At 38.9% G+C, this 24,018-nt stretch overlaps 2 protein-coding genes across 8 annotated transcripts in view; one reads left to right on the top strand and one right to left on the bottom strand.

Annotated features, from left to right (window-relative positions):
* Positions 1–24,018, bottom strand: part of SP140 (SP140 nuclear body protein) — a 188,617-nt gene that overhangs the window by 103,332 nt on the left and 61,267 nt on the right. For 2 of the 3 annotated variants that reach the window (XM_063695265.1, XM_063695264.1), the window contains one exon: positions 10,633–10,751. The gene's annotated coding sequence lies outside the window, so the exon portion shown is untranslated. Of the gene's footprint in view, positions 1–6,038; positions 6,497–10,632; positions 10,752–24,018 lie in introns of those variants that run through there. The other variant, XM_055379691.2, reaches the window with a different exon arrangement.
* The window catches only part of SP110 (SP110 nuclear body protein), a 54,850-nt gene that overhangs the window by 10,588 nt on the left and 20,244 nt on the right, over positions 1–24,018 (top strand). For all 5 annotated transcript variants that reach the window (XM_063695268.1, XM_055379713.2, XM_063695267.1 and 2 more), the window contains exons 8-11: positions 1,617–1,685; positions 7,003–7,152; positions 8,769–8,849; positions 23,560–23,709. In XM_063695268.1, coding sequence (XP_063551338.1) covers positions 1,617–1,685; positions 7,003–7,152; positions 8,769–8,849; positions 23,560–23,709 — 450 coding nt within the window. The remainder of the gene's footprint in view (positions 1–1,616; positions 1,686–7,002; positions 7,153–8,768; positions 8,850–23,559; positions 23,710–24,018) is intronic.

The raw sequence follows: 24,018 nt of genomic DNA, 5'->3' as shown, positions 1-24,018 counted from the left end.
CTCCTATATTCACAACTTCTTAGGGTGTTAATTGCACTTCCCTCTTTAACTGAAAGTTGGTTCCCCAGAGAGGAACCCACTTCAATGGCTAGGCATTCTCTGCCATCCATCACTCACACCTCATGGTGAGAGACAGGTTAGATGTCCGTCCTTTGCTGCCTACTGACCCCATCCAGCCCCTTCCTCCCTGGTCCTCTCCTTTGAGTCTTAACCATTCAATTAAAATGTTCACTCACTCATCCTCAATATCATCCAATAATTTCCCCAATAATCCTTTCAAAGGCTGTTTTTCTGTCATTTCAAGTCCCAGCATCATCCTAGATGCCTTCAGGGTACACATGGATAACAGACAACTCTGTTATCTAATACTCTGGCCCCTCAAATCCTTCATCTTCTCATTTTCCATGACTTTTTCCTCCACCAATCCTTGGCCTCCCATACCCAAAGGCAAGCTATAGACCCTATCGTCATTCAAACCTGGCTCGATTTCCCAACAGTTAATTTCAGAATTCCTTTTTTGATACCTGTCCTTGAGCTTTTCTCCTTCTATAGCTATCATTCAACCTCTGATCACTCTTTCCCAGCCCAATTCTAACAAAAGAAAAAGAATCAAAAATATATTTTTCTGTTCTTATTTATTTGTTGTTTCCTCTGAAGTTGTCCTTCAACTTCATTTGGATCACCAGTCCACTGGCCTTTCCTCCTTCCAAGACATCATCTGCTTTTCTTTGCTTCCCAGCTTTTTAACATTGACACTAACTCACAGTCCAAGATTCATCATTTCAGTAATCTATTGCCATTATCTTAAACCTGCCTTTCCTCTCTGCCTTTTCCTAGAACTCTCTGGCAAGTCTTGGAAGACCCTACTTACCTACTTCCTGTACACTGCATCTGAAAGCCAGCAGTGCTGGAGAGAGTTCCACAGCAGGGCAGAGTGCACTCACTGGTCTTTATGGTTCCAGCACAAATCATCTCTCCTTACTGTGTGACAATGCTACTTCCTGCAATAATCCTTTCAAACCTCAAGCCCTATTTTTCAAACCTCTGACCCCCTCACCTCCTGCTTTTTGCTCAATCAGTGACTTTCCCTCCTGCACCATAAGGAGATATCAGATGAGAATCCCCTTATTTGTGCTGCTAGTCCTACAAACCCTAACTACATCTGTCTCCCTCCTCTCCGAGTTCCCTCCTTCTCTTCTAAGACAATCCTTCCGCCTCATCTTATAGTATCCATGATCCCTTCTCTCTCAAGTATTCATTAAAGCAGTATGTCTCACACAAGAATCTGCATTACATGTATCACAGCTCATTAAAAAATGCTTTTTCTTGATTCTCATCTCACTTCAACTACTTCCATATCTCTCTCCTTCATTTCACAACCAAACTTCTAGAAATGAGCTACCTAAACTCCCTGTCTCCATTTCTTCATTTCTCCTTTTCCTCTGTCATTTTAGAGTCCTTCTTCCCCTATTACTCCCTGAAGTACCATCACCTAAGGTCACCAATGAACTTCTAGCAATGTGGTTTGAAGACCAAAAGTAAAAGCTGAATATCATTGACATACAAGATTGGGAGATCAATGTTTGTAACTATAAAACATTATCCTTTCTTTTTAGGAAAGAAAAGAAAAAGATGTATCTGGTCAACTCCAAAAAGGAGACATAAGAAAAAAAGCCTCCCAAGAGGTAAGATGAGAGTACAAGAGGAAGCTGGAGGCTGGAAACAGCTCATGCAGGGCTTGTAGGTCAAGCTGTGGAGGGTTGAATTTTATTCTAAATGCAATGGGAAGCCATTGCAGAGATTTAGTCAGTGAAGTGACACAACGTAAGCTCAATTTTGCTACAGTGTAAAGAATGAGTTGGAGCTGGGAAAGAATGGAGGCAGGGTAGCCATTTTGGGGCAGATGCCATGAGAGTTCTTGGTGGCTTGGATTCAGATCTGACAGTGGAGATGCAGAGAAGAGTGCCAATTCAAGATCAGTTTTGCAGGTATTGTTGACAGGATTTGACATATTATTAGCTACAGATGAGAAAGAGAAAAATCAAGGCCCACTCTTCAATTTCTGGCTTGAACAAGTAAGTGGTAATGCCCATTGCTGAGGGAAGATGCAAATATATTGGGGGATAACTCTTAGAGTTCAATTATTGACCTGTTCCTTTAGAGGTTTCTGCTAGACATCTATGCAGCTGTGTATAGATGTGTGTTTTGTCAAGAACTGTAAAGGGTCTAAGATGTTACTCCACTTGCATTGGTATCTCCTTATATATATGAGTGCTGCAGGAACACAAGGTATCTGGTCAGGGAAAATAATTCTTTACTGATATTCACAACCAGCTTATCAGCCAGAGCAATATTGCAGCGTCTGTCTCCCATACACAAACCCAAAGGCAATGCTAAGAGAGCTAATGGAATCTTTCTATTCAAAATAGACTACAACTCATGTATAAGGGATGTAGAATGATAGATTTTTCTGTTTAGATACATGAGAGGGATAGCCATCATCCTTTCCTCCTGAAAGGAAAAGAAAAAACTTTGCTGCTTTGAGATAAAATGGAAAAGATCCTCGTTCCAAAGCTCTCCATCCTAACCTTTGGAATTTAAATGCATCTTTCCAAAGGCCAGAGAAACTCTAGGTGTTGCTGGCTTTTACAACCTAAAGATGTCTCCAAGTTCTGGGCTTTACCCCTTGTGATATATAAATACCTAGGGAAAGACCACTCCAGTTTTCCTGGTACTTTAGGATTTAACCTAGGAAGCTAGTCCTGGGTGAACCCATTTGGCCATCTCAGGAGATAAGAGAGGTTCTATTCTCCCTCTAGATCAGAGTAATTAACTAGAAAAATAGCTATAGCTCTAATTCTCATGGTGTGGGAAGACGAAAATGTTTCTGGGAAAGTGAAAGCAAGTATTTCCTATATTTATATTGCATACATTTCTGTGTCTCCGGGACTAGGGCTTTTTACAGGAACACTGAGAAATCAGGAAGTTATATTCCCCACAATATGGCAATTTGGCACTCACTGAAAAAGTGTGGTCCATATATATATATATAAAATCTGGACCAGATAATATATAATATCTGGACCAGATATGTGTGTGTGTGTGTGTGTATGTATATATATATATATATATATAAAATCTGGACCAGATAATATATAATATCTGGACCAGATATATGTATATATATGAGTTATCAATAAAATAAAGGTATTCTGATCTATGGGAGAAGAAAAGAGAACCACAGACCTAGCCCTGCTCTAAGTAATCCCAGTGGAAGAGGAATCTAGCAAGACAGACTGAGGGAACGAGACCAGTGAAGACAGAGGAGCACCAAGAAAGAACATGTTAGCAAGCCAAGAGGGAATGGTTGACTATACTGAGAGACTAAGATAAATTCAGAGAAGAGGGCCTTGAGTTTGGTCACAAAGAATCACTGGAAAATTTAAGAAAAATTTTGGTGATGGAGGCAGGAGCCAGTTGTGTGGGGAGGATAATGAATGGGAGGTGATAACATATGTAGACAACTCTAGCTGTAAAACGAAACAGAGCAATAGATGGCAGCCTAAGCCAGTGGCTTAAAGCTCCTCTTCCCTGACTTAGTTTATCATTAGTATGATCCCAGTGTCCAAAATCACAGGGCTGGTGTCCTTTTAAGACACTTAACAGAAATGATTCCATTCTAAGAAAAGTAAGTGACCTTCCTGGGCAGGAAGGAGAGACAAGCTGCTTTCTCCCCCATTCTACTTATTAGTCAGTGCCCTCTCACCATGTTATGTGTGTTCTCTATGGGCCTCCTTGGTTCATTGTAAACTAGTCAGGTTATTCAACTCACACTCCTGAGCTTTGTCAATCACTCTCACAACTTCAATTACCACCTTTACACTGATGGCTCCCAACTCTACATCTTCAACTCAGGTTTGTCTTCAAGAAACACATAGCCAGCTGCACACTGGGCGTCTTTGTATGCAAGTCTCCCATTGACACTACAGTCTCAATATGCCTGAAATTAAATTCACCATCTTTACCAAAAACCTAGTCTTCTAAGTACCATTCAGACATTTATTCCAACAAATATGCAGTGAGCACTAACTGTATATACCCATTCTGAAAGCTGAAGACAGATTTTTTTTAAAGAGAGAAAGTAAGAAAGTGAGCAAAAAGCAAAGGGGAAAGCTCATGGAGGTTACATCCTGGCTAGGGGAAGGAAAGAATATAAACTAGAAAGCACATAAACAAGATAATTTCAAGTACTGATGACAGGATGAAAGAAAATAATGGATAGGATTACAATAGTGACTTGCAGGTTGGGGTGGGAGTCACTTTGGATTGGATGGTCCAGGCAGAGGGACTCAAAAGTGCAAAGAACCTGAGGCAGAGAGGAAAGACCAGTGTTGTTGGTGATGATGAAGAAAGAAGGTGGTAGGAAGTGAAAAAGTAAACAAGAATCAGATTATGTAGGGTTTCACAGGCCCTTGGGAGCCTGTTGCAGTTTAACTTGAAATGAGGAACTTAATCTACCCAGGTGCCAAGCAAAAACCTTAGTCATCCATGACTAACTGAACTCTATTAGCATATTGACAAGGTCTATTGGTTCACCCTCTTCTTTTCTACATTAAAATCTAATTAGTTTATTTCCATGCTTAAATCTTGTCCATGGCCTCCTATTGCCCTTAGGGTAATGTTCACTGTCGTTAATGTGATTGTTAAAGCTCTATCCAGTCTAACTCATGCCTTACCCTCCAACTATTAATATATCTCTTTCCACTCAAAACTCCAGTCAACCACTCTGAACTTTCATTTCTTCCCATTTCATTTCTCTCCCCTTTGATCCTTGGCATGTGCTATTCTCTTTGGATGCTATATTCTGAACCTACACTACTCCCCATAAATGTTTAGTTATCTCCTTTTCATCAGTCGTGTTGACTTATGTCTATCTCAGGAATACATACTCTGACCCCTAAATTAGCCAAGCTGGTCCCATAATTTCTACAGCACCCAGCACTGGCTCTTTTGGAAGGTTCCAAATACTCTATTGTAATTACTTACATAATGTGTCTCTTCTAGGCTAGATGGTAATGTCCTGGCACAAATTAGCTATTAATTATTTTTTTAATGAAAAACAAATGAAAGAAACCATACTTTCTGTAACCCAAAATTTGAATAATGATCTGACAAAGGATAGTTTGAGAATTCATTATTGTGTTATGAAAAGGGGTCATAGACATTATGGGCACCACATGGTGTAGATACAAACTAAAGGTTATTGGAGGGAAATTTCCAATACAATTCTCCAAATTCTTATTATCCCATATTTAGGGCAGACATACGTACTCTGCACACCCCATGGCCAGCAGCCCAGTAGTGAGATGCCCACTCTCACAATGCTCTACACGTTATAGGATTAGGGAGACAGGGAATGTCTATGCAACTATACAATTATGAACACTCCCTGGTCAGAGAAGTGACTTTGTTAGAGAGGGGAAACCTCTGGAGTCAGTGTCAGCTGGTCAGTTCTGTTGAGGTAACTCTGACCTTTTGACATCTCTCTGCCAAGCTACCGAAAGGAGTAGACTCCAGTCCCTTCCAGATTTGCCTTTCTTCATATTGTATTTAAATGAAATTTTTCAGGTTTTTTAAAAGAATCGTTTTATTTTAAATGTGACAGATGATGTGCTTTTAATTTTCTTTTTTCCAATTTTCCAATTTTTTACTGGGGTAAAATACACATGACATAAAATTTATCATCTCAACCATTTTTAGGTGCATAGTTCAATGGTATTAAAATACATTCACAATGTTGTGCAACCATCACCACCATCCATCTCCAGGACTCTTTTATCTTGTAAAACTAAAACCCTGTACCCATTAAACAACTCCCCATTCCTCCCTGCCCGCAGCCCAACAGAGATATTTTTAAGAGTCATAATTATTTTACAATTAATTAATCAGCTTTATTTTTTAAAAAACAAAACACATAAAAAGATGTTTCAAAATTGTATGAGAAAAAATATATATAGTAGTGCTGAAAATATACATACCACACTCTCATATTTTCTGTAAGTGTTCTCATCTCTGAAACCCTCCTTCAGTTATGCAGAAAAAACCCTAAACTTGGCAATGAAAGGCAAGTTTTAGGCTCTATCAGACTGCCCCACCTCTTCTGGATAAATATTCAGTAACTTCCGTGTTTGAACTTCCCGCCAGCCCTGGGTCCCACCGGGCTTTCGCTTCCGCCCCCTCTTAAGGGTTCACCCATGCCTTTTCCTCCGGAAGTGGCCTGCGGATATCACCGCACTTGCGTGCGGGAGGCATGGCTGCACACTCTGTGTCCTTTCTAACCTGCAGAGAAACGTTCTTGTTCAACAGGACAGCGGTCATCCTGTGGGATCAGCTTCTAAAGTCAACAGCCAGTGAAAATTGTGTTCTTTTTCCACAATGAAGCAAACTCACCTCTGCACCCTCTGGCATTGCACCTCCTCTGGGTCTCAGCCTCACCTTCCATCTCTCCCTCATGGTAGCCGCCTTCTTGGCAGGGTCCTTCCCTCTCGGTTTTTTTAATACCTTGCACTTTGCCCACTGAAGGCACCTAGAAACTTTTGGAAATCTCTTGTACCACACACGGGCCGTGGGGGAACCTGGAGAGGTGCTTTATAAGACAACCTCCTCTCCACCTAGACGAGACTGTGTGGCCACCTCGTGGTGCGGGCCGATACAAACGAAAATCAGGAAATAAGCTCTAGGATTTCCCCAGCTTTATCTAGTTGATTGCAACAGGTCATACCAGGAGTGAAAGCAGATGGTAATTTGGGGAGGCAAAGAAAGGTACACATAAGAAGAAGGATATAATTATAGAGAAATAGCAGGAGAAAAGTGAGGTACAGGGGTACAGAGATCTGAAAGGGTGGGAGTTAGGGGCATGAGAAGGGAAGTCACTGATTGGGACTGTAGGAGGCTCACTGAAGACCCCAATTTAAACTATTAACAAGTCATTATTTGGTCCAGGGACAGCCTCATCTAGACACGGAATCCAAAAGAAGCTCAAAAGTGTGGATCAGGTTCCTCAAAAGAAAGATGACTCAACTTGTAACTCCACGGTAGAGACAAGGGCCCAAAAGGCGAGAACTGAATGTGCCCGAAAGTCCAGATCAGAGGGTAAGGCTGATGATGGAATCTGCCATTTGAATGGCTCAGTGTGGGAGGGTCTCTCCTGAAGCAGGTACAGAGTTAAGTAGATATGTAAAGTCAATAGTAAAAGGAAAAAGTACAGAGAATGAGGATGGGGTATAACAAGAGGGACAAAGAGAGCAAGCATCTGTTGCATCTGAAAAGTTTTGTGGAAGAAACAGACATGTTCACAGGGATGGCTGTGGCCTGGGGCAGCAGCTCTCAAATTTTTTGGTCTCAGGACTCCTTTATGCTCTCAAAAATTATTGAGGACCTTAAGGAGCTTCTGTTTATGTTGTTTATGTCTATCTACATGTACCTGATTAGAAATTAAAACTAATAATTTTACAATATTAATTCATGTAAAAGTAACAATAATAAACCAATTGCCTGTTAACATAAATAGCATTATTTTATGAAAAGTAAATATATTTTCTAAAACAAAAAAAAAATTAGTGAAAAGAGTGACATCATTTTATGTTTGTGCAAATCTCTTTGATTGTGAGTGAGCTTTATAAAAAGACAGCTGGATTCCTATAACTGTTTCTGCATTCAGTTGTGATATGTTGCTTTGATTGAAGGATAGAAAGAAAATCTGGCCTTACACAGATATCTAGTTTAAAAGGGTGAGGTAATTTAACAGTCTTTTGAGATATCTGTGGATATTCACCTTTAATACTACACCAACACTCAACAAGTGATAGTTTCTTAAATATTAGTTGTAATGTAAAATTTGAAACCATATCAATTAACTTCATACTCTGTTAGAATAAAATACATTAATCCACCTTGCATTTTGAATGGACCTTCTACTAATGCAAGATTTTATAATAGTACAGCTGTTTGGAAAATATATGTTTGGAATTATACAGTGAGCTTGTATCTCAATCACACAAGTGTTTTCTTGAGGCTACTGTGGTACTTCAGGATGCAATAGAAGTGCTTTATATGTGCTCTTCAGTTTTTCACATAGAATATTAAGATGTCAGATATGTACTCAAGGGTAGAAATTTAATAAAATTAATAATTTTTACTGGCTCACCAAGAACATTCTCAAGTGAATCTTGCTTTTATTTTTATTTTTTTTGGTACAGTGAGTAGGTGGTAATAAAGGATGCAGTGATTCCTGCTGAGATTTGGGGACACTGCTTTGATGTGTCTTAAGGCACCAGCAGTTTTATCTGCCATTGCTCTTGCTCAATCTGTACAAAGGTTGAAATAGTGAAAAAGGCAAATAACATCATATTATGAAAACAATTTTGACCTTGCAAATTTTCTGAAACGGTTTGACAGACCCCCTAGGGGCTCACAGACCTTACTTTGAGAGACTCTGGCCAAGGGGTTCAGATGGCTGCACCCCACTGTGGATGTCTCCATTGGTAGAGTAACCACTGCTAACTAACTGTGGTCTGCTCCTCCCCTGAGTGGCAGACAGGCACAGTGTCATGAGCAGCACCAAATCTCTTGGTAGATGCATTCTTAGGAGGGTAAGACCTGGAGCCTCCAAGACTCAGCTTCAGAGTGTGCAAGGGCCTTCCTGGGTCTCTGGGAGATTCTCCATGGAGCTTCCCAAGGGGCATTTACTAAGATCTTTCATTTTCCAGAGATCACTGATGGCACTTCAGAAATGAATGAAGGAAAGAGGTCCCAGAAGACGCCTAGTACACCACGAAGGGTCACACAAGGTAAAACTTGGAGATTGCTGGTCTCAGAGTACAGTCACCAGGAATCTAAATTCAGAGCTGTTTTACACTGAGGCAATATTTCTTAACTTTTTTTTTCATTATTACTGTGCTAGAGAGCCCTTCTGGATTTTTTTTCTTAATCAAGACCCTTCCCATGATATTCACTACTACAAATATATGTCCATTTTATGTAATGTGTCCATATGTATGTATGTATATCTGCACTATATAAGATTTTTCTCAGCACTCAAGAATGAGTTTTTGCACTACTGGCAGCAATATCACCGTTACTGAGAATGAGTGTCCTAAGTATATTCATGGTACTATACTGAAAGTACAGCTTGTCCGAAGTGCAGCTTGATCCAACCCATGGATCAAGCTTTTTCCTAGAATTCCAATCTCCATATTTCTCACGTGGCCTTTCTGAGAAAATTGAGAAGCGAAAAACTCATTAAAACACACATGTGACACTATGACTGAGCATGTACAACTGGTGGAGTTGTGGGCATGTGCTGGTAAAATTGTGCATGTTAATTCACCCCTCACCATCGCTACCATTATTCACATTTCTGGAGTAAGTTAATACCACTATCCTTAGAGGGGAAAAAACAGCTGGATATTCGTCTGTTTGCTGGTGATATGGTCATTGTCACAAAAATCACAGAACTCTCACATGACAAATGTGATTTTCAAACAACAAATATCTAATTATTGTCAGGAAAAATGGATTAAATTTTACCATCTTAAAATCTAAATTATCATTTTAACAGTTTCTCCTATATTGCACTGGCTTATCTAGTAGTATTTCAACTTTTCTCATGGATAATTTTATTTTATTTTCACAACCACCCTTGGAGAAGATTGAATGACCTATTCCAATTTAGCGATGAGGAAATTAAGATATGGAAAGGATTAATGGATTTTTTTCAGGATCCCCTGGGTAAGGGCTGGTTGCCACCGGATTAACAACCTGGTCCCCAGGAACTCTTTTCAGGAGCCATCGTTCTCCATAGAAAGGAAGGGGCAGAAAGAATACTGTCAAACCTTTGTCAATTCACTATTGCCCAAAATAGAAAACTGCTTATTCAAAAATTACTTTCTCATTACTTCCAAGATCCTATGGATAATAGAAATAAACTCTCTCTGGGAAAATCTCCCAGGGCGGAGCATAAGTGTAAAGAAGAAACTATTTGGTCTCTGTGGTATGGATTGATGTTACCTTACTGTTATTATGCCATTCTAGGCCATAAAAGATATCCAAGCCAGAAAAAGCATTATGCTTTTTAAAATCATGATTTCACTTTTTTTCAACATAGAAAAGTTCCTGGACTTTTCTAAAAGCAGTGTGCTGTCACCATTAGGATTATGTTGCTGGCCCAGCACAGTGGCTCATGCCTATAATCCCAGCACTTTGGGAAGCTGAGGTAGGTGGATCACTTGAGGCCAGGAGTTCGAGACCAGCCTGGCCAGCATAATGAAACCCTGTCTCTACTAAAAATACAAAAACTAGCTGGGCGTGGTGGTGGGCGCTTGTAATCCCAGCTACATGGGAGGCTGAGGAAGGAGAATCGCTTGAACCCAAGAGGCAGAGGTTGCAGCGAGCCAAGATCACACCACTACACTCTAGCCTAGGTGACAGAGTGAGATTCTGTCTCAAAAAAAAAAAAAAAGAGGATTATGTTGCTGTGTGTGACAGCAAACCTCACCCCACTAAATAATAATAATAATAATAATAATAGTAGCTAAAGCAAGAGAGGTAGGTGGTCAAGAGCTGGTGTCATACACTGTAGGGTCCTGGGCTTATTCTTGCTTGTTGCTCCATCATCCTCAGCATGTGGCTCCATCATCCTCAGCATGTGGCATCCCCTTCATTGAGGTCCAGCCAGCATGTCTGTGTTCCAGCTAAAGAGAAAATGGCAAAGTCAAAGAAGGGCACACCTCCTCCACTGAAGGACCCTAAATGCTTCCGGTCACAGATAGTAATTTGCTATCATTAATAATTTGCTATTGGGAGGCCGAGGTGGGTGGATCACTTCAGGTTGGAAGTTCAAGACCAGTCTGGCCAACATGGTGAAACCCCATCTCTGCTAAAAATACAAAAAAAATTAGCTGGGCCTGGTGGTGTGCACCTGTAATCCCAGCTACTCAGGAGGCTGAGACAGGAGAATTGCTTGAACCTGGGAGGCAGAGGTTACAGTGAGCCAAGATCATGCCACTGCACTCCAGCCTGGGCAACAGAGTGAGACTCCATCTCAAAAAAGAAAAAAAAATTTATATCATTTTATTGCCAGGACTGGTTGCATGGCCACACCTGACTTCAAAGGAGGCTGGGAAATGTAATCTTTAATCTATAAGAATCAGGGGCTTTATTACTAAAGAAAAAGGGAGACCAGAGAAAGAGGAACAACTAGCAGTGCTCACCCTGCCCATGTTTATGGTGGGCATTATGACTGCCCTCCTCTAGTTCCAATTCTTCTCCCCTTCCCAGACACTTGGAAAGCTCCATTATCATCCCCCTTGCAGGAGGCAGCTCCGCTATACTAGCTCTGGCAAATAAGCCAGAGAGATGGGTGTCACTTCTGGGTCACAGCATGTGAGAGCCCGTTGCAGCTCTCCACATTCTTTTCCTGCCTGTGGAAGTGTGTCGAAGAGGGAGGCGCCAGAAGGCCAAAGCAGCATGACCTACCACATAGAGGACAGCAGCCCTGGAGGGCCCTACAGAGGACTTCCAGTCCTACAGAGGGTCCTGTTGTCCTACAGAGAACTTCATGTGATAGAGAAAAACACTTTTCAATGTTAAGCCACCAAAATTTGGTTTCATTTGTTACTGCGGCACAGCCTACCCTGTCCTGTGTGGTACAATATTCCTAATAAAATCTTCAGTGCAGAAAATTGTAAATCAGGCTAGGCATGGTAGCTCACACCTGTAATCCCAGCACTTTGGGAGGCCAACGTGGGAGAACTGCTTGAGCCCAGGAGTTTGAAACCAGCTTGACAATGTAGTAAGACGCTGTCTCAAAACAAAGAAAAAGAAAATTATATGGGGAAAGGATTCCCTATGTAATAAATGGTGCTGGGAAAACTGGCTAGCCATATGTAGAAAGCTGAAACTGGATCCCTTCCTTACACCTTATACAAAAATTAATTCAAGATGGATTAAAGACTTACATGTTAGACCTAAAACCATAAAAACCCTAGAAGAAAACCTAGGTAATACCATTCAGGACATAGGCATGGGCAAGGACTTCATGTCTAAAACACCAAAAGCAATGGCAACAAAAGCCAAAATTGACAAATGGGATCTAATTAAACTAAAGAGCTTCTGCACAGCAAAAGAAACTACCATCAGAGTGAACAGGCAACCTACAAAATGGGAGAAAATTTTCGCAACCTACTCATCTGACAAAGGGCTAATATCCAGAATCTACAATTAACTCAAACAAATTTACAAGAAAAAAACAAACAACCCCATCAAAAAGTGGGTGAAGGATATGAACAGACATTTCTTGAAAGAAGACATTTATGCAGCCAAAAAACACGTGAAAAAATGCTCATCATCACTGGCCATCAGAGAAATGCAAATCAAAACCACAATGAGATACCATCTCACACCAGTTAGAATGGCAATCATTAAAAAGTCAGGAAACAACAGGTGCTGGAGAGGATGTGGAGAAATAGGAACACTTTTACACTGTTGGTGGGACTGTAAACTAGTTCAACCATTGTGGAAGTCGGTGTGGCGATTCCTCAGGGATCTGGAACTAGAAATACCATTTGACCCAGCCATCCCATTACCGGGTATATACCCAAAGGATTATAAATCATGCTGCTATAAAGACACATGCACACGTATGTTTATTGCGGCACTATTCACAATAGCAAAGACTTGGAACCAACCCAAATGTCCAACAACGATAGACTGGATTAAGAAAATGTGGCATATATACACCATGGAATACTATGCAGCCATAAAAAAAGATGAGTTCATGTCCTTTGTAGGGACACGGATGAAACTGGAAACCATCATTCTCTGCAAACTATTGCAAGGACAAAAAACCAAACACTGCATGTTCTCACTCATAGGTGGGAATTGAACAATGAGAACATATGGACACAGGAAGGGGAACATCAGACTCCGGGGACTGTTGTGGGGTGGGGGGAGGGGGGAGGGATAGCATTAGGAGATATACCTAATGCTAAATGACGAGTTAATGGGTGCAGCACACCAACATGGCACATGTATACATATGTAACTAACCTGCACATTGTGCACATGTACCCTAAAACTTAAAATGTAATAATAATAAAATTTTAAAAAAAGAAAATTATAAATCATAAAGTTAAACATCTATTTAATCTGCGTCCCCCACTTTATTTTTGTATAAGTATGCATACATTTTTCTTTTTATATATAAGCTCATACTATATAGTCTATTCTATAGATCACTTTTTTCATTGTGTATCATCTCTGTATCAATGTTATCTATTTTTTTAACTGCATGGCATGTTACGTATGATTCACCACAATTTGTTTAAATAATCACCTACTAGTGGACAGTTTATTTCTTATTTTTATATGAAAATAGAAATCAGGTTTGTGTGTATTTGTATCTTTGCACACTTGTCCAATAATTTCCTTAGAATTGATTCTTAAACACAAGCTTACTTGGTTAGAATCTATATCTTAATTATACATGTTACCAATTTGCTGCTCAGAAAACGTAATGATTTATATTCCCTTTAACAATATATGAGTATTCATTTCCTACATCCTCAATGCCGGATGTAATAAAACTTTTTAAATGTTTAGGTATCCTTAACATCCAAACAATGAGTTTCTTTGATTATTAGTAATATAGAGATGATTTCTAAATAAATTTGTCATCTTCATTTCCTCCTTAAGCATTTTTAACTTATGTTTTTTGCTTATTTTCCTAGATTACCATTCATCTTTTGCTTTATCTAATAAGGATATTGACCTTCTATATGCTATGTATATTTAAATATTGTTTTTGCTTTAATAGTGTCGGGGTGTTTTTTGAACTGTGAACAGTTTTTTTCAGTCCTGCTCCTTCTGTATATTTTTAATTTTTTAAACATTCAAATCTGTTTATCTCGTAACTGTATAATTTCTGGCCCTGAATTTTGGCTAGGAAACCTTTTAATATCCATGGTTTATAACAATCTTTTTCTAGTCTTGAAAAACTGCTTATTAATTTTAAAATTAATAAGGCATGCTGGCTCATGCCTGTAATCCCAGCACCTTGGGAGGCTGAGGCAGGAGGATCACTTGAGGCCAGGAGTTCAAGACCAGCCTGGCCAACATGGTGAAACCCCATCTCTACTAAAAATACAAAAGTTAGCCTGGGAGTGCATACCTGTTATGCCAGCTACTCAGGAGGCTGAGGTGGGATAATCACTTGAACCCAGGAGGTGGAGATTGCAGTGAGCTGAGATTATGCCACTGCACTCCAGCCTGCATAACAGAACAAGACTCTGTCCCAAAAAAAATTTTTAAATGACATATATTAAATGTTAGTTCTCTAGTATATTCCTGATCCATCTTTATTCAATCCCCAAATTCAATTTCCAGCTAAAATGGAGTACTTTTTTCACATAGGTCACATGGTTTTCTTGCCTTCTCAAAGTCAGGGAAAACAGGAAAAAAATTACTTAAAAAAGTAATGACATTGCAGGTTTGTAGATCAACATTTGTAGCCATAAAAGATGTGGGTTTTTTCTTTTTTAGAAAAAAGGAGAAAAGAATATGGCCAAGTTCAAAAAGAAAACAGAAAAAAAAAAATGCCCAAGACGTAAGAAAGAAAAGTGAAATTGTTACTCTCTTGGTGTTTATCAGGCCCCTCACCTGACCAGCTGGCATGACCTCCTCTCCAGCCACATGTGCCTGGAGCACAGACAGCCCCAACCTTGTCCCCTAGGCCACCCCATCAGTAGACTCCCCCACAAAGGAAGAGCAAACCTAACACCAACTTGGTTTATACCTAGTCTTCTTTTCTCTTATCATAGGGAGGGAATGGGGTTGAGGTGGACATGAGGCATCAGACAATTTTGAGATTAGAATTGTTTCCTGTCTAGGGTCAGAGCCCAGAAGAACAGACAGAAGAAACCTAAATCCCCAAGCAGGATTCAGACTTTCAGTTCCAAACTGGATTAGATTTGGAGTCACAGAGTGTTCAGAACTACCTCAGTCAACCCATGCTTGCTTGCATGCCTGCATGCATGTGTCTACTCCAGTGCACAAACTGTGTTACTTGCAGAATAAGAAACAAAAAAGCTGCATTTTTCTGGTTCCTCTGCTTCATCCCACTTTTCTTTTTCTCCTCTGTATTCTCTCCCTCTTCCCTTTCTCTGTTCCTTTCTTTTTCCCTTTTTCTTTTTTTAATTTATTTTGTAAATTTTTTGTATAGACCAGGTCTTGATATGTTGTCCAGGCTGGTCTTGAAATCCTGGCCTCAAGTGATCCTCTTGCCCTAGCCTCCCAAAGTTCTGGGATACAGGTGTGAGCCACTGCACCTGGCCCCTTTTTCTTTATTCTTTTACTCAAAATTATTTACAAAGGGCCTAAGATGTGCCAGTCAGTGGAGATTCTCTTGGATTCTGTACCTTTATGGGAGCCAGCCTGGGAAGGGATCTTGTCCCAGCTCCCAAACATGAATTAGGACATGAGGCTCACTGCTTTGGAAATCCCTCTAATTTTTCTGCTTATTCCCAGCATGCCTCAATCTTGGGGTTTGGTCTGGAAGGAAAGTCATATCTGCCTGCTTGCCCTTCCCCTCCCTGGCCTCTTCTTCCTAGTTCCCCACCCCACTGCCTCCCTAGGCTGGAGGAAACATACTCTCTGTCATTTGCTGAGTGTTCACTACCAATGACTTATAGGAAAACTTGACATTCAGACCTCCAAAGTTTTCTTTTGATAGGTACAGGTAATTTTTGGAATTTATAAATTCCTCTTTGCTCCCAACAAATACCGTGCTTCAAGATTTTGTCTCAGCTTGCCAAAATGGCCCCAACTGAGCAGTGGCTTCTCAATTCTAGCAAGCATCTGCCCTCCCCCTGAAACCTATTGATGTAATAGTCAGGGAAATCTTTACTATTTGCAAGGATGAAAAATACATGATTCCTCAGCAGAAACCTTACAAGCTGGAAGGGATTGGAGTCTTATCTTTAGTCTCCTTAAACAGAATAACTCTCAGCCAAGAATTTTGTATCTGGCAAAACTAAGTTTTATGAATGAAGGAGAAATAAAGTCATTTTTACACAAACAAATGCTGAGGGAATTTGTCACTACCAGACCAGCTTTATAAGAAATGCCAAAAGGAGTTCTAACTCTTGAAACAAAAGATTGATATGCACCAGAATACAAACTCTTGAAAGCATAAAACTCACAAGGTCTATAAAACAATAACACAATGAAGAAAACAACGTATGTAGGTAACAACATGATGACTGAAACAGTACCTCACATCTTGATATTAATGTTCAACATAAATGGGCCTAAATGCTCCACTTAAAAGATACAGATTGGCAGAATGGATACAAAATCACAAACCAAGTATCTGCTATCTTCAAGAGACTCACTTAACACACAAGGACCCACATAAATTCAAGGTATAAGGGTGAAAAAAGATATTCCATGCAAATGGAAACCAAAAGTAAACAGGAGTAGCTTTTCTCATATCAGATAAAACAGACTTTAAAGCAACAACAGTAAAAAAAGGCAAAGAAGGTCATTATATAATGATAAAAGGATCAATCTAACAGGAAGATATTACAATCCTAAATTTAGATGTAGCTAACACTGGAGCTCCCAGATTCATAAGACATTTACTACTAGACCTAAGAAAAGAGATAAGACAACAACACAATAACAGTGGGGAACTTCAGTATTCCACTGTCAGCACCAGAGAGATCATTGAGACAGAAAGTCAACAAAGAAACAATAGATGTAAACTACACTCTAGAACAAATGGACCTAGTAGATATTTACAGAAGATTACATTCTTCTCATCAGCACACGGAACATTCTCCAAGATAGACCATATGATAGCCACAAAACAGGTCTCAATACATTTTTATAAATTGAAATTATAGTTTGATGGGAATAACATTGTATCTATAAATTACTTTGGGCAGTATGGCCATTTCCAAGATATTGATTCTTCTTATCCATGAAGATGGAATGTTTTTCCATTTGCGTCCTCTCTTATTTCCTTGAGGAGTGGTTTGTAGTTCTCCTTGAAGAGGTCCTTCCCATCCTCTGTTAGCTGTATTCCTAGGTATTTTATTCTCTTTGTAGTGATTGTGAATGATAGTTCATCATGATTTGGCTCTCTGCTTGCCTATTGTTGGTGTAAAGGCATGCTTGTGATTTTCGCACATTGATTTTGTATCCTGAGACTTTGTTGAAGTTTTATCAGTTCAAGAAGTTTTTGGGCTGAGATGATGGGGTTTTCTAAGTATATAATCATGTCATCTGCAAACAGAAACTGCTTGACTTCCTCTCTTCCTATTTGAATACGCTTTATTTCTTTCTCTTGCCTGATTGCCCTGGTCAGAACTTCTAATACTATGTTGAATAGGAATGGTGAGAGAGGGCATCCTTGTCTTGTACTGGTTTTCAAAGGGAATGCTTCCAGCTTTTGCCCATTTTATATGATATTGGCTGTGGGTTTGTCATAAATAGCTCTTATTATTTTGAGATATGTTCCATCAATACCTAGTTTATTGAGAGTTTTTAACATGAAGGGATGTAGAATTTTATCAAAGGCCTTTTCTGCATCTATCAAGATAATCATGTGGTTTTTGTCTTGGTTCTGTTTATGTGATGGATTATGCTTATTGATTTGTGTACGTTGAACCAACCTTGCATCTCAGAGATGAAACCGACTTGATCATGGTGAATACGTTTTTTGATGTGCTGCTGGATTCGGCTTGCCATTATGTTATTGAGGATTTTCGTATCGATGTTCATCAGGGATATTGGCCTGAAATTTTCTTTTTTTTGTCGTGTCTCTTCCCAGTTTTGGTATCAGGATGATGCTGGCTTCATAAAATGAGTTAAGGAGGAGTTCCCTCCTTTTCAATTGTTTGGAATAGTTTCAGAAGTAATGGTACCAGCTCCTCTTTGTATTTCTGGTAGAATTCAGCTGTGAATCCATCTGGTCCTGGGTTTTGTGTTGTTGGTAGGCTATTAATTACTGCCTCAATTTCAGAGTTTGTTATTGGTCTATTCAGGGATTCAACTTCTTCCTGGTTTAGTCTTGGTAGGGTGTATGTGTCCAGGAATTTATCCATTTCTTCTAGATTTTCCAGTTCGTTTGTGTAGAGGTGTTTATAGTATTCTCTGATGGTAGTTTGTATTTCTGTGGGATCAGTGATGATATTCCCTCTTATCATTTTTATTCTGTCTATTTGATTCTTCTCTCTCTTCTTTATTAATATGGCTAGTGATCTATTTTGTTAATTTTTTCAAAAAACCAGCTCCTGGATTCGTTGATTTTTTGAGGGTGTTTTGTGTCTCTATCTCCTTCAATTTTTCTCTGATCTTACTTATTTCTTGAGTTCTGCTAGCTTTTGGATTAGCTTGCTCTTGCCTCTCTAGCTCTTTTAATTGTGATGTTAGGGTGTCCATTTGAGATCTTTCTAGCTTCCTGATGTGGGCATTTAGTGCTACAAGTTTTCCTCTTAACACTGCTTTAGCTGTGTCTCAGAGATTCTGGTATATTGTCTCTACATTCTTCACAGAATTAGAAAAAAAAACTATTTTAAATTTCATATGGAATCAAAGAAGATCCCATATAGCTAGGACAATCCTAAGCAAAAAGAACAAAACTGGATGCATCCCACTACCTGACTTCAAACAATACGACAAGGCTACAGTAACCAAAACAGCATGGTACCAGTACCAAAACAGACATATAGACCATGGAGCAGAACAGGGACCTCAGAAATAACACGACACATCTACAACCATCTGTTCTTCAACAAACCTGACAAAAACAAGCAATGGCAAAAGGATTCCCCATTTAATAAATGGTGCCAGGAAAACTGGCTATCCATATGCAGAAAACTGAAACTGGACCCCTTCCTCACATCTTATACAAAAAATAACTCAAGATGGATTAAAGACTTAAATGTAAAACCCAAAACCATAAAAACCTAGAAGAAAACTGAAGCAATATCATTCAAGACATAGGCATGGGCAAAGTCTTCATGATAAAAAAGCCAAAAGCTATTACAACAAAAGCCAAAATTGACAAATGGGAATTAATTAAACTAAAGAGCTACTGCACAGCAAAAGAAACTAGAAATAGAGTGAACAGGCAACCTACAGAATGGGAGAAAAATTTTGCAATCCACCCATCTGATAAAGGTTTAATATCCAGAATTTACAAGGAACTTAAACATATTTACAAGAAAAAAACAAACAACCCCATCAAAAAATGGGCAAAGGATATGAACAGACACTTCTCAAAAAAAAAAAAATTTACGTAGCCAACAAACATATGGAAAAACGTTCAACATCACTGATCATCAGAGAAATGCAAATCAAAACTGCAATGAGAGACCGTCTCATGCCAGTCAGAATGACAATTATTAAGAAGTCAGAAAATAATAGATGCTGGTGAGGCTATGGAGAAATAGGAATACTTTTACACTGTTGGTGGGAGTGTAAATTAGTTCAACATTGTGGAAGACAGTGTGGTGATTCCTCAAGGATGTAGAACCAGAAATACCATTTGACACAGCAATCCCATTACTGGGTATATATCCAAAGGAATATAAATCATTCTACCGTAAAGACACATGCACATGTATGTTTATCGCAGCAGTATTTACAATAGCAAAGACGTGGAACCAACCCAAATGTTGGATAAAGAATCCAGCATTTAGACTGGATAAAGAATATGTGGTACATATACATCATGGAACACTAGGCAGCCATAAAAAGTAATGAGATCATGTCCTTTGCAGGTACATGGATGAAGCTGGAACCCATCATCCTTAGCAAAGTAACACAGGAACAGAAAACCAAACACCGCATGTTCTCACTCATAAGTGGGAGTTGATCGTTGAGAACACATGGACACAGAGAGGGGAACAACACACACCAGGGCCTGTTGGGATGTGGGTGGTGAGGGGAGGGAACTTAGAGGATGGGTCAATAGGTGCAGCAAGCCACCATGGCACATGCATACCTATGTAAGAAACCTGCACGTTCTGCACGTGTATCCCATTTTGGGGGGTTTTTTAGAAGAAAAAAATTGAAATTATATTAAGTATCTCCTCAGACCACAGTGGAATAAAACTAGAAATCAACTCCAAAAGGAACTTTCAAAACCATAACAAATAAATGGAAATTAAATAATCTGCTCCTGAATGATTTATGGGTTAACACTGAAATTAAGATGGAAATTAGAAAATTATTTGAAATGAATGGTAACAGTGACATAAATTATCAAAACTTCTAGGATATAGCAAAAGCAGTGCTTTTAAGAGGAAAGTTCATAGCACTAAATGCCTACATCAAAAAGTCTGAAAGATCACAAATTGACAACCTAATGTCATGCCTCAAGGAACTAGAGAAACCCAAAGCTAGCAGAAAAAAAGAAAGATGAGAGCAGAATGAAATAAAATTGAAAGAAAAAATAAAAAAGATCAATTAAACAAAAAGCTGGTTCTTTGAAAAGATAAACAAAATTGATAGAACGTTAGCCAGAGTAACCAAAAAAAGAGAGAAGTTTCAAATAAACTCAACTAGAAATGAAACTGGAGACATTACAACTGACACCACAGAAATACAAAAGATCATTCAGGACTACTATGAACACCTCTATGCACAAAAACTAGAAAAATCTAGAGGAAATAAATAAATTCCTGAAGACATACACCCCTCCTAGATTAAATTGGGAATAAATAGAAACCATGAACAGACCAATAACAAACAGTGAGATTGAATCCAGCAGCCCATCAAAAATATAATACACCATGATCAAGTGGATTTAATCCCAGGGATTTAGGGATGGTTTAACACATGCAAGTCAATAATGTGGTACATCACAAAAACAGAATTAAAAACCATAGATCATTTCAATAGATGCAGAAAAAACATTTGATAAAATCCAGCATCCCTTTAGATAAAGATCCTCAACAAACTAGGCATAGAAGGGGCTTACCTCAAAGTTATAAAAGTCATATATGACAAACCCACAGCCAATGTGATACTAAATGGGAAAAAATCTAATGCATTCCCCCGGAGAACTGGAACAAGACAAGGATGCCCACTTTCACCACTTCTATTCAACATAGTACTAGAAGTCCTAGCCAGAACAATCAGAAAAGAGAAAGAAATAAATGACATCCAAATTGGAAAAGAAATCAAAGTATCACTGTTCCCTGATTATATGATCATATACCTAGAAAACCCTAAAGACTCCTTCAGAAGACTCCTAGATTTGATAAATGAATCCAGTAAAGTCTCAGGTTACAAAATCAAATGTACACAAATTAGCACTGCTATACACCTACAGTGACCAAGCTGAGAATCAAATCAAGAACTCAATCCCTTTTAAAACAACTTCAACGAAATAAAATAAAATACCTAGGAATATACTTATCCAAGGAGATGAAAGATTTCTACAGGGAGAACTACAAAACACTGCTGAAAGAAATCATAGATGACACAAACATATAGAAACACATCCCATGTTCAGGGATTGGAAGAATCAATATGAAAATGATCACACTGCCCAAAGCAATCTACAGATTGAATGCAATTCTTATCAAATACCAATATCATTTTTCACAGAACTAGAAAAAAAATCTTAAAATTCATATGGAACCAAAAAAGAGCCTGCAAAGCCAAAGCAATCCTAAGCAAAAAGAACAAATCTGGAGGCATCACATTACCAGACTTAAAATTATACTACAAGGCTATAGTTACCAAAACAGCATGATACTGTTATAAAAGTAGATACATCGACCAATGGAACAGAATAGAGAACTCAGAAATAAAGCCAAATACTTAAAACCAACTGATCTTTGACAAAGCATACAAAAACATAAATTGGGGAAATGACACCATATTTAATAAATGGTGCTGGGAAAACTGGTTAGCCGCATGTAAAAGAATAAAACTGGATCCCTATTTCCCACCTTATACAAAAATTTACTCAAGATCGATCAAAAATTTAAACCTAAGACCTGAAACCAGAAAAATTCTATAAGAAAACCTAGGAGAAACTCTTCTGGACATTGGCCTAGGCAAAGAATTCATGACTGAGACCCCAAAAGCAAATGCAACAAAAACAAAAATAAATAAATGGGACTTAATTAAACTGAAACCCTTCTTCGTAGCAAAGGAAATAAACATCAGAGTAAACAGACAACCCACAGAATGGGAGAAAATATTTGCAAATTATGCATCCAATGAAGAATTAATATCCAGCATCTACAAGAAACTCAAACATTATAGAAAAAAATCCCACAAAAAGTGGGCAAATGACATAAATAGACATATTTCAAAAGAAGATATTCAAATGGCCAAGAAACATCTGAAAAAATGCTCAACGTCACTAATCATCAGGGAAATGAAGATTAAAACCACAATGAGATACCACCTTACTCCTGCAAGAATGGCCATTATTAAGAAGTCAAAAAAAAATAGATGTTAACATGGACGTGGTGAAAAGGGAATGTTTATACACTGCTGGTGGGAGTGCAGATTAGTACAACCTCTATGGAAAACAGTATGGAGATTTCTTAAATAACTAAAAGTAGATCTACCATTCCATCCAGCAACCCCACTACTAGGTATCAACCCAAAGGAAAATAAGTCATTATATCAAGAAGACACCTACACACATGTTTATTGCTGCATAATTCACAATTGTAAAGATAGGGAACCAACCTCAGTGCCCATTGACCAATGAATGTGTAAAGAAAATGTAGTATATATACACCATGGTGTATTACTCAGCCATAAAAAAAGAATGAAATAATGTCTTTTGCAGCAACTTAAATGGAGCTGGAGGCCATTATTCTAAGTGAGGTAATGGAATGGAAAACCAAATACTGTATGTTCTCACTTATAAGTGGGAGCTAAGATATTAGTACTCAAAGGCATACAGAGTGATATAACGGATTATGGAGACTCAGAAAGGGGAGGGAGGGAGGAGGAGGAATAAAAACCTATGTATTGGGTACAATGTACACCACTCAGATGAAGAGTGCACTAAAGTCTCAGATTTTGCCATTATATAATTCATCCATGTAACCAAAAACCACTTGTACCCCAAAAGCTATTGAAATAAAAACAAATTAAAAAGAAAAATACATTTAATATTTTCAAAACTTTAGTGCCTATGAAACATTCATTCAGCAGTGGAGTGTAAGGTGTGGGCCAGGTATCTATCTGTCCTAGGTCCTGGGAACTCAGCAGTGAGCAAGACAGACACAAATCCCTACACTAGTGGAGCTTGCATTCTAATTGATACACCTGTAATTACTAAACAAAATGAGGACTTGACAAAGAGAAAGAGAAGGAAGTATTATGAGTCTGGGGGAGAAGAAAGATACACACAAGAAAAGAGAGAATTATAGAGAAATGGCAAGATAACTCCTGAAAGGGTAGGGGCTGGGAACATGAGAAGGGAGCTCACTAAACTATTCACAAGTCTATTTGGTCCAGGGGCAGCCTCACCTGGGCATGGCATCCAAGAGAAGCTCCAAGTGGTGGATAAGGTGACTCAAAGGAAAGACGACTCAACCTGGAACTCAGAGGTCATGATGAGGGTCCAAAAGGCAAGAACTAAATGTGCCCGAAAGTCCAGATCGAAAGGTAAGGCTAATGATGGAATCTGCTATTTGAATAGCTCAATGTAGGAGGGCCTCTTGGAGCAGTACGGGGTCAGACAGATATGTAAAGTCAATAGTAGAAGGAGGGAGACGTACAGACAAGAGGGACATGAAGACAGAGTACGGCTCTGTTGATGTGACAGTGGTTGTTGGAAGAAGTGTTCTCAGGGTGCAGTTCACCTTGGCTTTGCCATGTGGATTTCCATGACTACTCCCCAGTGTCTGCTGTTTTCATTTCTGTTATTAGAGTCACCACTACTCTCTTGAGTTTGGGAGACTCCTTTCTGGTTCT

Source organism: Gorilla gorilla, chromosome 11 (genome assembly GCF_029281585.2).
Source record: "Gorilla gorilla gorilla isolate KB3781 chromosome 11, NHGRI_mGorGor1-v2.1_pri, whole genome shotgun sequence".
Taxonomy (NCBI): Eukaryota; Metazoa; Chordata; class Mammalia; order Primates; family Hominidae; genus Gorilla; species Gorilla gorilla.
The sequence above is the reverse complement of the archived record's forward strand: the minus strand, read 5'-3'. Positions and strand labels throughout refer to the sequence as shown.